The sequence below is a fragment of the Phocoena sinus genome, chromosome 3 (genome assembly GCF_008692025.1).
Source record: "Phocoena sinus isolate mPhoSin1 chromosome 3, mPhoSin1.pri, whole genome shotgun sequence".
NCBI lineage: Eukaryota > Metazoa > Chordata > Mammalia > Artiodactyla > Phocoenidae > Phocoena > Phocoena sinus.
Window position 1 is genome coordinate 17557102 of NC_045765.1, and position 13067 is coordinate 17570168.

General features: G+C 44.9%; 2 protein-coding genes across 12 annotated transcripts in view; both read right to left on the minus strand.

Moving 5' to 3' along the window:
* Window positions 1-7404, minus strand: part of MRNIP (MRN complex interacting protein) — an 18461-nt gene extending 11057 nt beyond the window's left edge. The window contains exons 1-2 of one of the 5 annotated variants that reach the window (XM_032626096.1): window positions 6847-7404; window positions 4496-4555 (exon numbers count right to left, since the gene is read on the minus strand). In XM_032626096.1, coding sequence (XP_032481987.1) covers window positions 4496-4555; window positions 6847-6912 — 126 coding nt within the window. In that variant the 5' untranslated portion in view covers window positions 6913-7404. Of the gene's footprint in view, window positions 1-4232; window positions 4556-6846 lie in introns of all 5 variants that reach the window. The other 4 variants (XM_032626099.1, XM_032626098.1, XM_032626097.1 and 1 more) reach the window with 4 other exon arrangements.
* A 3275-nt stretch (window positions 7405-10679) lies between these two features.
* The window catches only part of TBC1D9B (TBC1 domain family member 9B), a 44340-nt gene continuing 41952 nt past the window's right edge, over window positions 10680-13067 (minus strand). For 4 of the 7 annotated variants that reach the window (XM_032626357.1, XM_032626356.1, XM_032626350.1 and 1 more), the window contains one exon: window positions 10680-11977. In XM_032626357.1, the coding sequence (XP_032482248.1) occupies window positions 11291-11977 (687 nt within the window). In that variant the 3' untranslated portion in view covers window positions 10680-11290. The remainder of the gene's footprint in view (window positions 11978-13067) is intronic. The other 3 variants (XM_032626352.1, XM_032626351.1, XM_032626353.1) reach the window with 2 other exon arrangements.

The following is a 13067-nucleotide window of genomic DNA, read 5'->3' on the forward strand; positions in this document are numbered from 1 at the left end:
GTACTTCCTTACTCATCAGTGAGCTAAAGGTTGAGAGTATGGGTAGAATGTGCGTGTATCAAGCAGTGAGGTAAAAATAGTTAATTTTGTGCAACATCTCCACTGTTCTGGTAGGAATGAAATATGTAGGCATGTATGAGCTACAAAATACAAATTGTGCAATTTTGATGATTCTACGTATACACCAAATGCTCTTATATTATTCTGCATATGTTCCACATATGTACTAAATGCTCTTTGCATTTATAACTGGTGTTGCACAATATAAATGGTGTTGCACAATTTTAAATGTTAGTTTTTCTTGACACAGGAAGATATTAAATAGTAAATTTTAAAACTAGTAAATAAAAGACATCAGGAAAAGTCAGGAGACCATGAAAGAAAGGAAAAGCTTAATATTCTAGTACCTTTAATAGCATTTTTTTCCCTGCTTTTGAAAAGGGGTCCCCTGCCCCAACCTGGCCCTGTCTGTAGGAGCATGAATGTTGCTCTAACCTGGGAGGTCTGACATGATCTTGCATATGTTTCAGTAGGACCCTGCAGCTGTGGTGCTAAGACTGTATGGCAGAAGCAGGTGACCAGTCAGGAGGTTGCAGCAAATACTGAGGCAACTCAGACCACTGTGGTAGCAAGTGGGCACAGTCTGGGTATATCCTGAAGGTAGGGCTGACAAAATTTGCTGATGGGTCAGATGAAGAGTGTAAAAGAAAAAGAGAAGTCAGGGATGAGTTCAAGGTTTTTAGTCCAAACAACTAGAAAGAGGGACTTGGCACTTAAGAGTTGGGGATGACTGTGGGAAGAGCAGGTTGGTGAGGGTAAGGTGAGGGCTTCGTTTTGGGATACAGGTTTGGGATGCCTCTTAGATATCCAGGAGAGCGGTAAGTGGTTGGAAGCATACACAAGTTCAGGGGCAGGTCTGGGGTCTGAGATGGACATTTGAGAATTGTCAGATTGTCTCATCTCAGATGACCAAGGGAATGAGTGTAGCTAGACAAGAGGTCCAAAAACTGAGTGCCAGAGCACTCTAAGGTTTAGAAGATGAGGAGATGGGAAAAAACTAGCAAAGAGGATTGAAACACAGCCAGGAAGATAGGAGGAAAACCAGGAGCAGGATGACTAGAAGTACAAGTGAAGACAATGCTTCAAGGAGGAGGAAGTGACAAACTCTGACAAATGCCACCAATAAGTCAAGTCACTTGAGGATTGAGAACCAACCATTATTTTTAGCAACACAGAGACCACTGCTGACTTTGACATGAGCAATTTTAGCGGACTGGTGGGGAGTGAAATCCCGTCTGGGGAAAGTTCAAGTGAGAATGGGAGGAAAGGAACTGGAGAGGGGAAAGGCAAAGTTTAAAAAGACTGATAACTGACTTATGGTTGCCAAGAGGGAGTGGGCTGGGGGAGGGATGGATTGGGAGTTTGGGATTAGCGATGCAAACTATTATATATAGAATGGATAAACAACAAGGCCTTACTGTATAGCATAGGGAACTACATTCAATATTCTGTGATAAACCATAATGGAAAAAAATATGAAAAAGGATGTGTATGTGTGTGTGTGTGTGTGTATATATATATATATATATATATACACACACACACACACACACACATATATGTAAATAAAAAACTGAATCACTTTGCTGCACAACAGAAATTAGCACAACATTGTAACTCAACTATACATCCACACAATAAATTGAAAAACAAAATTCTAAAATGACTGACAACTTATGTCTGGCATAACTGGTAGGGTGCATGCTCTCCTGCATAGCAGAGACTGCTGCCTGAATACTGAAATGCATTCTCCCCTCATCTGGGAGCAGACTAGACTACATTTTCCAGCCTTCCTTGCAGTCAGGTGTGGCCATGAGACTAGGTTCTTCCCAGTGGAATGTAAGCCACTTCCAGATCCTTCCTGGGTAGCTCCTCCCTGATCTTGCTCCTTTGCGGGGCAAGAGGCAGTGGGAGACAAGCCTCAGGGAATAACAGAACCTCAAGATTACAGGTGCCTCGGTCCCCGGATGACCATACCGAGGACAGCTGTCCTGCTGATCTCAATCTCTCCCAGGAGTGTTACAAGAGCAAGAGAAACAACTTCTGTTGCGTTAAGCCACCACAATTTTGGTGTCTGTTCATTACTGTGGCCTAGTCAGTCATAAGCCATATACCACTGCACAAGCATGGGGGTGCTGAGAGGAAGGCAAAGCTTCCTCAGGAATTCAGAAATACATGCTGACATCTAAAACAAGCAGAAGTCACTAGCTATGAGCCAGCCCCTGCCTTCTGAGACCCAATCTCAAGGTAGGCCTCAGCAGCTACACTTACTGACAGATGACCAAACTGTCCCCACTCCCACCCATCCCAACTGACTGGACCAGTGGTGGACATCTGAATCAACCAGGTCAATCAGATTGTTTCTCCCAGGAGTTTATAATTGGGACTCAGCTATTCCAGTTGGTTTGAAATGAGATTCTGTGGTCTGTGAGTGGAGTATGTTACTTTGAACTGGGAACAGAGAGGAAGGGAAGGAGAGGAGATAGGGAGAGAGGGAGGAAGGTATAGGGAGAAACTGGGTGAAGGGAGGAGAAGGGAGGGGAAAGATGATGCTTGTGTTGTTGGCAGCTTTTCAGTTCTTGGGGTTGGTTCTTCAAGGGGTCAAGAATGAAGCTCCTTCCTTGGATCCCCCCAAGATACCCCATTACCTTGCCAGTACATTTTAAATTTTACTGAAGTGTTTTTTTCCTATTATTTGTAACTAGAAGAACCTTGGTCAAAAGAATTCCTCTGATTTAACTTCTAGGAATTTGTCCTAAGGAAATAATTGGTCAAGTGAAGAAAGAGGTATTTTTAAGAAGCTTCATTGCAGAGTTGTTCATAACAATGAAAACTAAAATCAACCTAAATGCCCATCAGTGTGGGGTTTGTCACTTAACTCATTCAACAAACATTACTTGAGCAAGCAATGACTATGTGACAGGCACTGTGCTAGGTGCCAAGAGTACATCAGCAAAACATACAAAAAAGGGTATATAAGTGTCCATCAACAGATGAGTGGATAAAGAAGATATGGGGTGTATGTATGTGTGTGTGTGTGTATAGACACACACACACACACACACATATATAATGGAATATTAGCCATAAAAAAGAATGAAATATTGCCATTTGCAACAACAAGGATGGACCCAGAGTGTATCGTATTAAGTGAAGCAAGTCAGACAAAGACAAATATTATATGATATCACTTATATGTGGAATCTAAAAAAATAATACAGGTGAATTTATTTACAAAACAGAAACACACAGACATAGAAAATAAACTTATGGTTACCAAAAGGGGAAGAGGGAGAGAGGAATAAATTAGGAGTATGGAAAAAAAAAAAAAAATTAGGAGTATGGGATTAACAGATACACACTATATAAAATAGATTAACAACAAGGATTTACTGTATAGCACAGGGAACTACATTCCATTTCTTATAATAAACTATAATGGAAAATAAGAAAAAAAATATGTATAACTGAATCACTTTGCTATACACCTGATACTAACATAATATTGTAAATCAACTATACTTCAATTTTTTAAAAAAGGGTATATAAGTAAAATAGGCAAACCCTCTCTTCCCATGGAATTTACAGTCTCAGATGGACAATACTCACATAAACATACTTGCCTATATTTCTGATCAGGGTAATGAGATTAACTAGGGGAAGCCCCAACAATGAGCACAAAGGCCCTAAGAGGGAAGCAGATTTGGATTGTTTCAATGTCAGAAGGAAAAGCCCCTATGGCTGAAAGAGGAGAATGATGAGATGAGGCTGGAGAGGTGGCATCAAGGGCTGGAGCAGGTGAACAAGGGGCTCAATGAGGACCCTGTGATAGAGATCAAGTGGGTCGCTAAGTATGGACTTGAAAAGAACTGTGATGCTGGGTGAAAAAACTGGGCTAATAAGAGCATTTACAACATGCTCCCCTCAGTCCACATGCTCTTTCATCTCCTGACTACCTTCACAACCTGCCTGGCCCCTCTCATACCCCTACATCTACCAACAGCTGTCTGCCCGTCCCCAGTTAGGTCTGATTACTCAGTTATCTTCTTACAGACCCCTGTACTTTCCTCTCATTTTGCTCAGTCTAGTTTTAAATTACATGTGTGTGTTTTAGTTTCTCATCCTGTTCCACAACAGCAGATCGGTGAAGGCAATTAACAACATGGTCTTACCTTCCATTGTGTCCCATGCCTGCATGCAGAAGTTACTCAGTAAATACTTACTGACTGAATAAAAAAAGGAAGGTAACTTTCCAGGCACTGCTCCATTCATTTCGCTTCCTGAAGGAAGATGATCTTAGGGAGCAGGAGCGCTATATCCAATGAACTTGAGCCAATAATGGAACACTGGGTTCCGTGAGAAATATGTTTCCGCAGGGCTGGGTCCCACCTGCTTCCTGGTATGGGTATTAGACACTTTGCTGCTTGGGACTCACCCGCAAAAATGACTGCTTCTCTCCACAAGCTTTGCATGTCCATTTGAGACTCTTTTTCACCTACAATGAAATTTCAGAATTATAGCTAAAGTAATTATTTGAAACAGGTGGAACTAGATCAGAAATAATAAAGAGATCAGTGGAAAAGAATAAAGAGTCCAGAAACAAACCAACACATGTATGAAAATTTAGTATATTATAAAGGTGAAGAAAGAAGAGACTATTTAATAAGTGGTTCTGGAAAACTGGCTATCCATATGAAACAAAATCAAATTAGATCTCTACTATATGTGATTCTCAAAAAGAAATTCCATGATATTTCAACTCTTGATAAATCTGACTAGATGGATTCTCTCTTAACATAATAAAATGCCTTATATCTAGCTCTAAAGCTGCAGAATCACCACCAGCATTCCCATGAAGGTCAAGAACAAGTCAAGGATCTGCACTATTATTTACCACTTTTTTCTGGATGTACTAACTGATGGAATTGGAAAAGAGGACATAGCAAGAGGTATGAAAATGGAAAGGAAAAAAAACTATCCTTATTTATGGATGATATGATTTCTTTCTTTAAAACTCAAGATAGGGGCTTCCCTGGTGGCGCAGTGGTTGAGAATCCGCCTGCCGATGCAGGGGACACGGGTTCGTGCCCTGGACCGGGAAGATCCCACGTGCCCCGGAGCAGCTGGGCCCGTGAGCCATGCCCGCTGGGCCTGAGCGTCCTAAGCCTGTGCTCCTTAACGGAAGAGGCCACAGCAGTGAGAGGCCCGTGTACCAAAAAAAAAAAAAAAAAAAAAAAAACTCAAGATAACTAAATGAAAAACTACTAAAACCAGTAAGACAATCTAATATAGGGGCTAGGTAGAAAATTAATATATCTTCAAAAATTAATATAGCTTATAAGCAAACATCTACTTAGAAGAGATAATTAAAGAAATAAATCCATTTGTAAAGGCAACAAAGAAAATGTTATCAAGGGGCACCAAAACTGTTTTAAGAGACGGAATGAAATGCCATGCTTAACATCACAAAGATGTTTCGGTTGATTCATAAAAATTAACATGATTAATATGATCCTAATACAAAAACCATCAGGGCTTTTGGGGAAGTACCTAAAAGGATTCTAAGGAGGACAAGCAGCATCTATTACAAATTTAAGTGGGTATATCCTAAGATTCTACTTCTCAGCATCTACCTTCAAACACCATAAAAATACTGTGTATCTTCTACAGGTACATAGGCAAGTAAGAAATGCATTAAAAAATAATAAAAGCTCTGGAAGGACACACAGTAACTGGCTAGCTCTGGGGAATGAAGATACAGAATTCAGAAGCTGTTGAAATTAAATGAGATGTGTGAAACTGCCTGATACACAGCCGACTTGGAATTAAACTGTTAACCCTCTTTTCCCACTTGGCTTCAAATCACTTTTCAGAGTTGAAAGTGACCATGAGAACACGAACTACATTATATATATAATAATTTAAAAGTGGAAATGATTCCCATTTATTCTCAACTCCTAGAACCAAAAAAATGAAGTAAAAAGTTTCTAAGCCCCTAAAATGACCCTTACAAAGTCACAGCGAACTTACAGGTGCATACCCAGCCTCTTACTGGCTTTTAAACATATATTTTGTATGTTTGTACATACATTTTGTATGCAATTTGATGCTACCCTTCTTCAGGGCACAGCAGATTAGCAGGGGACTACCAGAAGCGGATACAATGACAACCTTGACGGCATCAAGCAGGGAGACGGAACGTGATTCAGGAAAGAACAGGTTAAGTGACATCCCCTATTTTACGTTTTGAGTCAGGGAAACATTATGTTTTAGAAACTTCGATTATCCTGTTTAAAGGTGCGAGATTATTTACACTCTGAATAGGCGTCGAGGCCCTCACTACGGTCAGAGCCAAAGAGTGCCAGCAGGGGTGCCCAGTCGTGCCTCAGCTTTTAAAACTATCATTTCCCTTGTATTTAAATGAAGAAGGAGCCATTCTGGGGGCTAGGCTCTGCATAAAGGAGGCTATCCTCTACCCTCAACCTGGTGTGCCCGACCACCGGCCAGATAGAATTCACGAGGCCGCCTCGGCAGAAACCATTGGCTGGTTTCTGCGAATCTTACAACCACCAAGCAAAAAACGAAAAAAGCCCAGAACAACGTTATCGAGAAGCGACATCAATAAAACCTAGTTCTCAGGACAGACATCGTCATTTGTCCGGGACCCAGATACACCCCGCAACCGCACGAGACCCCGCCCAGCCTGGGGGAGGAGGTCTGGCCCCCCCAGCGACCCCACCTCGTCCTGCCCGCCATCCCCGTGCTCTGAGGAGGAGGAGGCCCCACCTGGTGCGCCTGGAAGAGGCGGCAACAGGAGCACCGCAACACCCTAACCCGCTGCGGAGGCGCCATTGCGACGGCCGTCGCCGCCGCGCGTGCGCCGCGCGTGCGCCGCGCTACCCTGTCCGCCCTGGCTCCGCCCGCTTCAGGCGCTCGGGACCCTCTGGCCTGAGGAGAGCGTGCGCCTTGCGCTCCGGCCCACTCGAGCTTCGCCCCTAATGCGCTCTTGGGCCACCGGAAAGCTTAGCGTTAGTTGGCTGTCAGCTGGGACCCCGGGCCACCTCAGGACTCGGGCCGTATCACTGCTGCTGAGTCGGGCGTTGTTTGGGCTTTGCGTCAGTCAGGTCACTGGCTGTCTGTCTCAGCCCGAAGCAGTTCCCGCCTCTATCTAAACCAGCGTTTCTGCCTGGGCTCCCTGGGAAGATTGAAGTTGCAAGGGCTGGGTCTCCAGCCGCCGCTGGGGGTCCGGCCTTTGCTGGCGCAGTTTCTTCTGCTTCTTCAAGTCGGGGAGAGGGAGCCGGAGGACGCCTCCCTGCTCGGGCCCACTCCTTGGGGCCCACGGTAGGCATTTTCAGGACCTCTGGTCAGAGGTGGTTAGTTAACGTTTGAGCCGGAGCACCGAGAATCCTGGGAAAATAGGCAGTTCACCAACCGTACGCTTCTCAGAGAGGGAAACGGAGACGCCTGGTGGTTGAAAACGAAATCAGTCCTTACTGCAGTCCCGAGGAAGACCCGCTCTAAAAGGTGGAGCCCAAGTCCCAGTCTGGGCATAGAGGAAAAATATTGCACCCCTCATGTCCCAACCTCACCTTAACGCCAGCCCGCCAAGACATTCCCACGTGCCTGACAACATAAATAATCTTGTTAAAAGAAAATTTAAAACGCCCAATCCTGACAAGGATGCTGATAGAACGGTAAAAGGAAAAAACAATCTGGCAGTTATCTCTATCCTAATAATCTGAATCACGCAGATTTATTGTTTATGCAGTAGTGTTAAGTATAACAGGAAAAAATGGAAATAAGTATTCTAAAGAATGGACCATTATGCAGGTCCATTACAAAGAGTTTGGAGTGAAAATGTTGGCATGTGTATTGTTGGGAAGCAAGGAGGTTACAAAGTGTACATGATATCAGGTAAAACCAGGCATTATTTATTTCCAGATGTGCACGGGCAAGGGTTATAAATGGTTTAAAATTTTTAATATTTTCCAAATTTTGCACAATAGCATATATTAGAAAAAACCAAATTAATTTAAAAAATTATGTTTGAGACTGAATATGCAAACAGAGAGTGACCAGACTCCCTCATCACACCCCAAACCACAACTTCTGCAGCAGTCAGGACTTGGGCAATGACTGCCAGTTGCCCTCCCTTTTGCACCTGCCCACTTCATCTCAGGACCAACCAAGAGAACGCCAATTATGCTCCCCAAACCAATTACAGAAAACATCCTGCTTCAGGTTAGCCAGCCTGTATCCCCCCTAGCAGCCTCTAATCAGAGCACACCTGAAGCCTTCCCTTGCTTTCACCATAAGGCCTTCCCACTCTTCTGACTACATTTTAGTCTCTGCCAAACGCAAGTAATGGTGGCTGACTTCTTTTCTATAGCAAGCTCTGGATAAATGGTCCCTGTTCTCATTTGGGTGGTTTTTGTTTATCTCTACGTGTCTCATTGTGGCTGAGCTTCTGGCAACTACAAAGAATGTTTTGTGGTTAATGAAAAGAGAAGAATAAAAATTTCACACGTGGTATGAGTTCAACTTTGAAAAAGACAAATATAGGGAAAAAACACCAAAATAATTAGTAGTCTTAAATACAAGGAAAAATTGTTTTTCTATTTTCTGTTTTTTTCCTCCTTTCTGTAATCCTTTAAAAATTCATATACGTATTTTTTTTCTTGGAAATTATAAGAATGACTTGAATGGTTTGGTACAACATATCACTTGGTAAGGAGTTTTAAAATATACAATTATGTTTACTACAGAACACAAATATATTTAAAACTTTATTTTTATTATCCATTTATTATTTAGTGTTACTGCTCTTGTTAAACATTTTATCATGCGAGGTTAAATAATTAATGGATGAAAGTACTATTTTATTGTACATTTTTGTACTTTCTTTTATCACTAAAAAGGATAATGTCCTCTTTTATGTTGTTTACTTTCTTTGGTATATTCTCAAATTTATACTTCTACATGGCATATAAAACATTTATTTAAATTCCAGGACTTCCCTGGTGGTGGTCCAGTGGTTAAGAATCTGCCTTCCAATGCAGGGGACAAGGGTTTGATCCCTGGTCAGGGAACTAAGATCGCACATGCCATGGGGCAACTAAGTCTGCATGCTGCAATTACTGAGCCCGTGCACCGCGACGAACAGCCCGCGCTCTGTAACGAAAGATTCCGCATGTCCCAAAGAAGATCCCGCGTGCCACAACTAAGACCCGATGCAGCCAAATAAATATTTAAAAATTCCAAGTCATTTAAATCTTTCTAATTGATTACAATCAATTTGACTCTGCCAGTTTTGTGTAATTTTTATGTATATCTTTACTTAATTTTATTATGACCAAGAACATAGTCTTTTTTTTGGCTGCATCAGGTCTTAGTTGTGGAGCACAGGATCTTTGTTGAGGTATGCGGGATCTCTCGTTGCGGCGCGTTGGCATCTCTCTAGTATGGCCTGTGGGTTTTCTCTTCTCTTGTTGTGGCCCGCAGGCTCCAGGATGCGCGGGCTTCAGAGCACGTGGGCTCTGTAGTTTGCAGCACACAGGCTCACTAGTTGAGGTATGCAAGCTCAGTAGTTGTGGTGGCAGGCTTAGTTGCCCCGCAGCATGTAGGATCTTAGCTCCCTGACTGGGGATCGAACCCACATCTCTTGCATTGTAAGGCGGAATCTTTACCTCTGGACCACCAGGGAAGTCCCAAGAATGTAGGCTTTCTAGCAATAAATTCTTTGAAATTAATTTATGAGAAAGCATGTAGTCAGTTTGTGTAAATACTAGAAAGGAAATTACTTTTTGTTGTTGTTGTCATTAAGAAAGAAAACAGCTGTTCCGTTTCCTTGATGTTATTTTGCTGCACTTATCGAGAAGAGATTCAGCAGCTGTAAACAAGGTAAAATCACGGAGATTATTTTAAAACCATCCATAAAATCTAAAGAGATAGAAAATAGATTGGTGGTTCCCTGGAGCTGGGGGAAGGTACACGGATTGGCAGCACATGGGCAGGAGGGGTCTTTCTGGGGTGATGGAAATATTCTAAAGTTGAATTGTGGTGATGTTTGCACAACTCTAAGTTTACTAAAAAATCATTGAATTATAACTTAAAACAAGTGAATTTTATGGTATGTAAGTTTTGCCTCAATAAAGCTATTAAGTTTAAAACCAAACAACAGCCACAGAGATGTTATCTTTTAGTACAAATAAGAGTGGTCCTGTGTTGGGGGCAAACGCTGGACATGATGATCAGCTCCTGTTGCAAAGCTAAGGGGTCCTCATGGCTCAGCCTGTTGCCCGTGTCCCCACAGTCTGCTTTCTGAACCCAAAGGCTTGCTGCAGCCCAGGCCTGAGCACACATGTCCTGCACCTGGACCCAGGCTGTTTATACCTGCTGAGCAGGTTTCCTCTGCTGGTGCAGGTCTTCACAGGCCCTGCCCAGCCTGCATCAGCAGCTTCCATGTCCCCATCCTCCCTAGGGGTCTTGAACCCCCACCTCCTGTGAGAGACTAAGTGTTGGGAACCTCTGGAATATGGCCTGGGCCCCATACCTGCCTGGGAAGAAGCCAGGAGGCCAAAGCAGTGGTTGAGGGTCACATTAATTCTCTATACACAGTGTAGTTTTTAGTTCTTTCAGGGATTTATTAAGGCATTGAGCATAGTGTGATTTTTAGCCAACTGAAATGAATACAAGGAAATATATCAGGACCTGAGGGATATGCTTTTAAGGTTAATGGTGAGGATGACGAGCTGAAAGAGAATTGAGAGTAACGCCTGTGCAGGCGGCACCCACCCTGGTGCAGCAGATGCTTTCTGCCCATGTCCCCCAGCCAGAAGCGCAGGCTCAGGGGCTTCTGGAGAGCATCTCGAAGTTCTCACCACTTTGGTGCCCAATAGGCACTCGACCCCCCTACCTGGCGCCAAGTGGCAGGAAAGCCCCCAGAGCACGCAGCTGCAGAAGAGGAGGTGGAGGACAGGGTGTGGCCTGGCCACAGTGCAGGGCAAGCAAAGGCAGATCAGAGAGCCCCTGACACTATGCAGGGGCCAGGAGGTCCAAGGCAGAACGAGGGGGTGGGGAGCCCCTGCCTAGATCCCAACTGCGACTGTTCAGCCTTTTTTCCATTTACAACTCACTGCTTCTGGGGAGAACTGGAGGGGTGTGTCCTTCAAGAGAAAACAGAATGGGAGGGAGGGAGGAGAGAGAGGCCAGCTCCCAGGCCTTGGAGCCCTCAGCCCAAAACTGCAGACTGTTCATGGTCACTGGAGGTGCTAAACTGTCTCTCCACCTTCCTCTGGTCCTTGATCTTGAGTCCAATGTCTACCCTCTTCTCAAAGAAGTTCACCAGCACGGACTCCGTCAGGATGGAGGCCAGGATCTGCTCGAAGGAGATGCACCAGTCTGTATCAACGGCACCCCCAGTGTGAGTGGTGGCCACAGGGCTGTGGGCCTCCCCACCCACCAGCACTGTGTCATCAGCCAGGTCCTCACACTGCAGGGAGCCCGTGCTGACCACTGAGTACGAGGACATGGACATGTCATCTTTGGTTTCATCGTCAGACAGAGGCTGGGGGGGGGAGCCCCGCCCCTCGCCGCCGCCCCCTTCGCCCACCACCTGGCTCTCCTGCGGTGCTTTCCCAAGGTGGGTGTCTCCACCCGCTTTGGCCTGGGGGTCCCCTGCAGCTGGCGGCTGAAGCTCCTGGGCCACGTCTTGAGGGGGGTGTGGGGCTGGCGGCTCGCCCTCCTCAGGGGCACTGTCCCTGGACTCTCTGCCCGACCATGCAGAGAACCTCCTCCCCACTTCCCCAATGCGGAGCAGCAGGCTGGCCACCGTGGCGATAGCATGGTACAAGTCCTGCTCCATGGGGTCTTCGCTGAACATGTTGTAAAGCGTCTTACACAGCTCTATGAACTGCTCCTTTTAAGGGGAAAAACAGAAAAAGGGCAGGGAGATGGTAAAGAATGGGTCAGATTGCCCTCAGATCATCCAGACTCACAGTGCTGGCCATTATGATTGGTGTGAGGGTGTTGTCCCATTAGTTGTCTCTGTATACCTGTGTCTTGATATGTCCATTTCACAGATTAGGACACTGAGGTGCAGAGAGGGAAAGGGCTTTCTTTTCCAGCTGCCATTCTTTCAGCACATATAGGAACATTTGGAGTCTCTCCCTGTCTCTACGTCCATTCTGTTAGCAGAGACAGACCTATTTCTATCATATCTTTCTAAATCCAGTGACTACAGGTACTTCTTCACTGTGTTTTAGAATCACACTGAATTTTTTATATCTTTAATCAGAAGCGCCTTCAATTCTCCTTTATGAAGCTCTTTAGAGAGTGATGACAAGGTAAGGTAACTTGGGTTGGTTGAGAAGGGTGAAGAGGTCAGGTTCCAGGTCCTGAAACCATATTTAGGCTTCCTGGCCTGAGAATGGGATGAAACCTCCCTCCACGGGCACCCCATTCTTCAGGCTATGGATGAGAGATCACCCAGATTGCAAGGTTCTCCTTCGGGCACAGCAGACCGTGGTCAGGCTGCAGCTCAACAACTGCCTTTGGTTAGATGTCTGTGGTCCTGGCTGTAAGACCCTTGGCAAGATGCCACGGTCCTGATGCAGAGACCAGCAAACAAACATTGGGTGGTGGGTTGAGTGGGCCTGTGTGTGCACAGCTCCGAGTGGGGCATGGGAGGGAGCAGAAGTGCTGTGGTGTTGTCTCATAAATGGTGGTGTGAGTCTCTGCCTTTTGAGGTTAACCTTCCCCAGTGCTCCTCTGGTTCACGGATACCAATTAAACCAAAGCAAGTCATCACCAGCAGAGTGTTCTGGACAAGGCCCTGAAGCAACTGACCCCTTGTCCTACTAGAATAGTCCCTGACTGCTGCCTGACTAGAGGTTCTAAAGGTAGGCAGGAGAATCCCTACATTCCAGGGGGTGCTGGGACGGTGGTGAGGTGCCGGGTGGGAGGGCTCAGCCTTGGTCAGAATTTTCCAGAAACATCTGTTGTGTGTT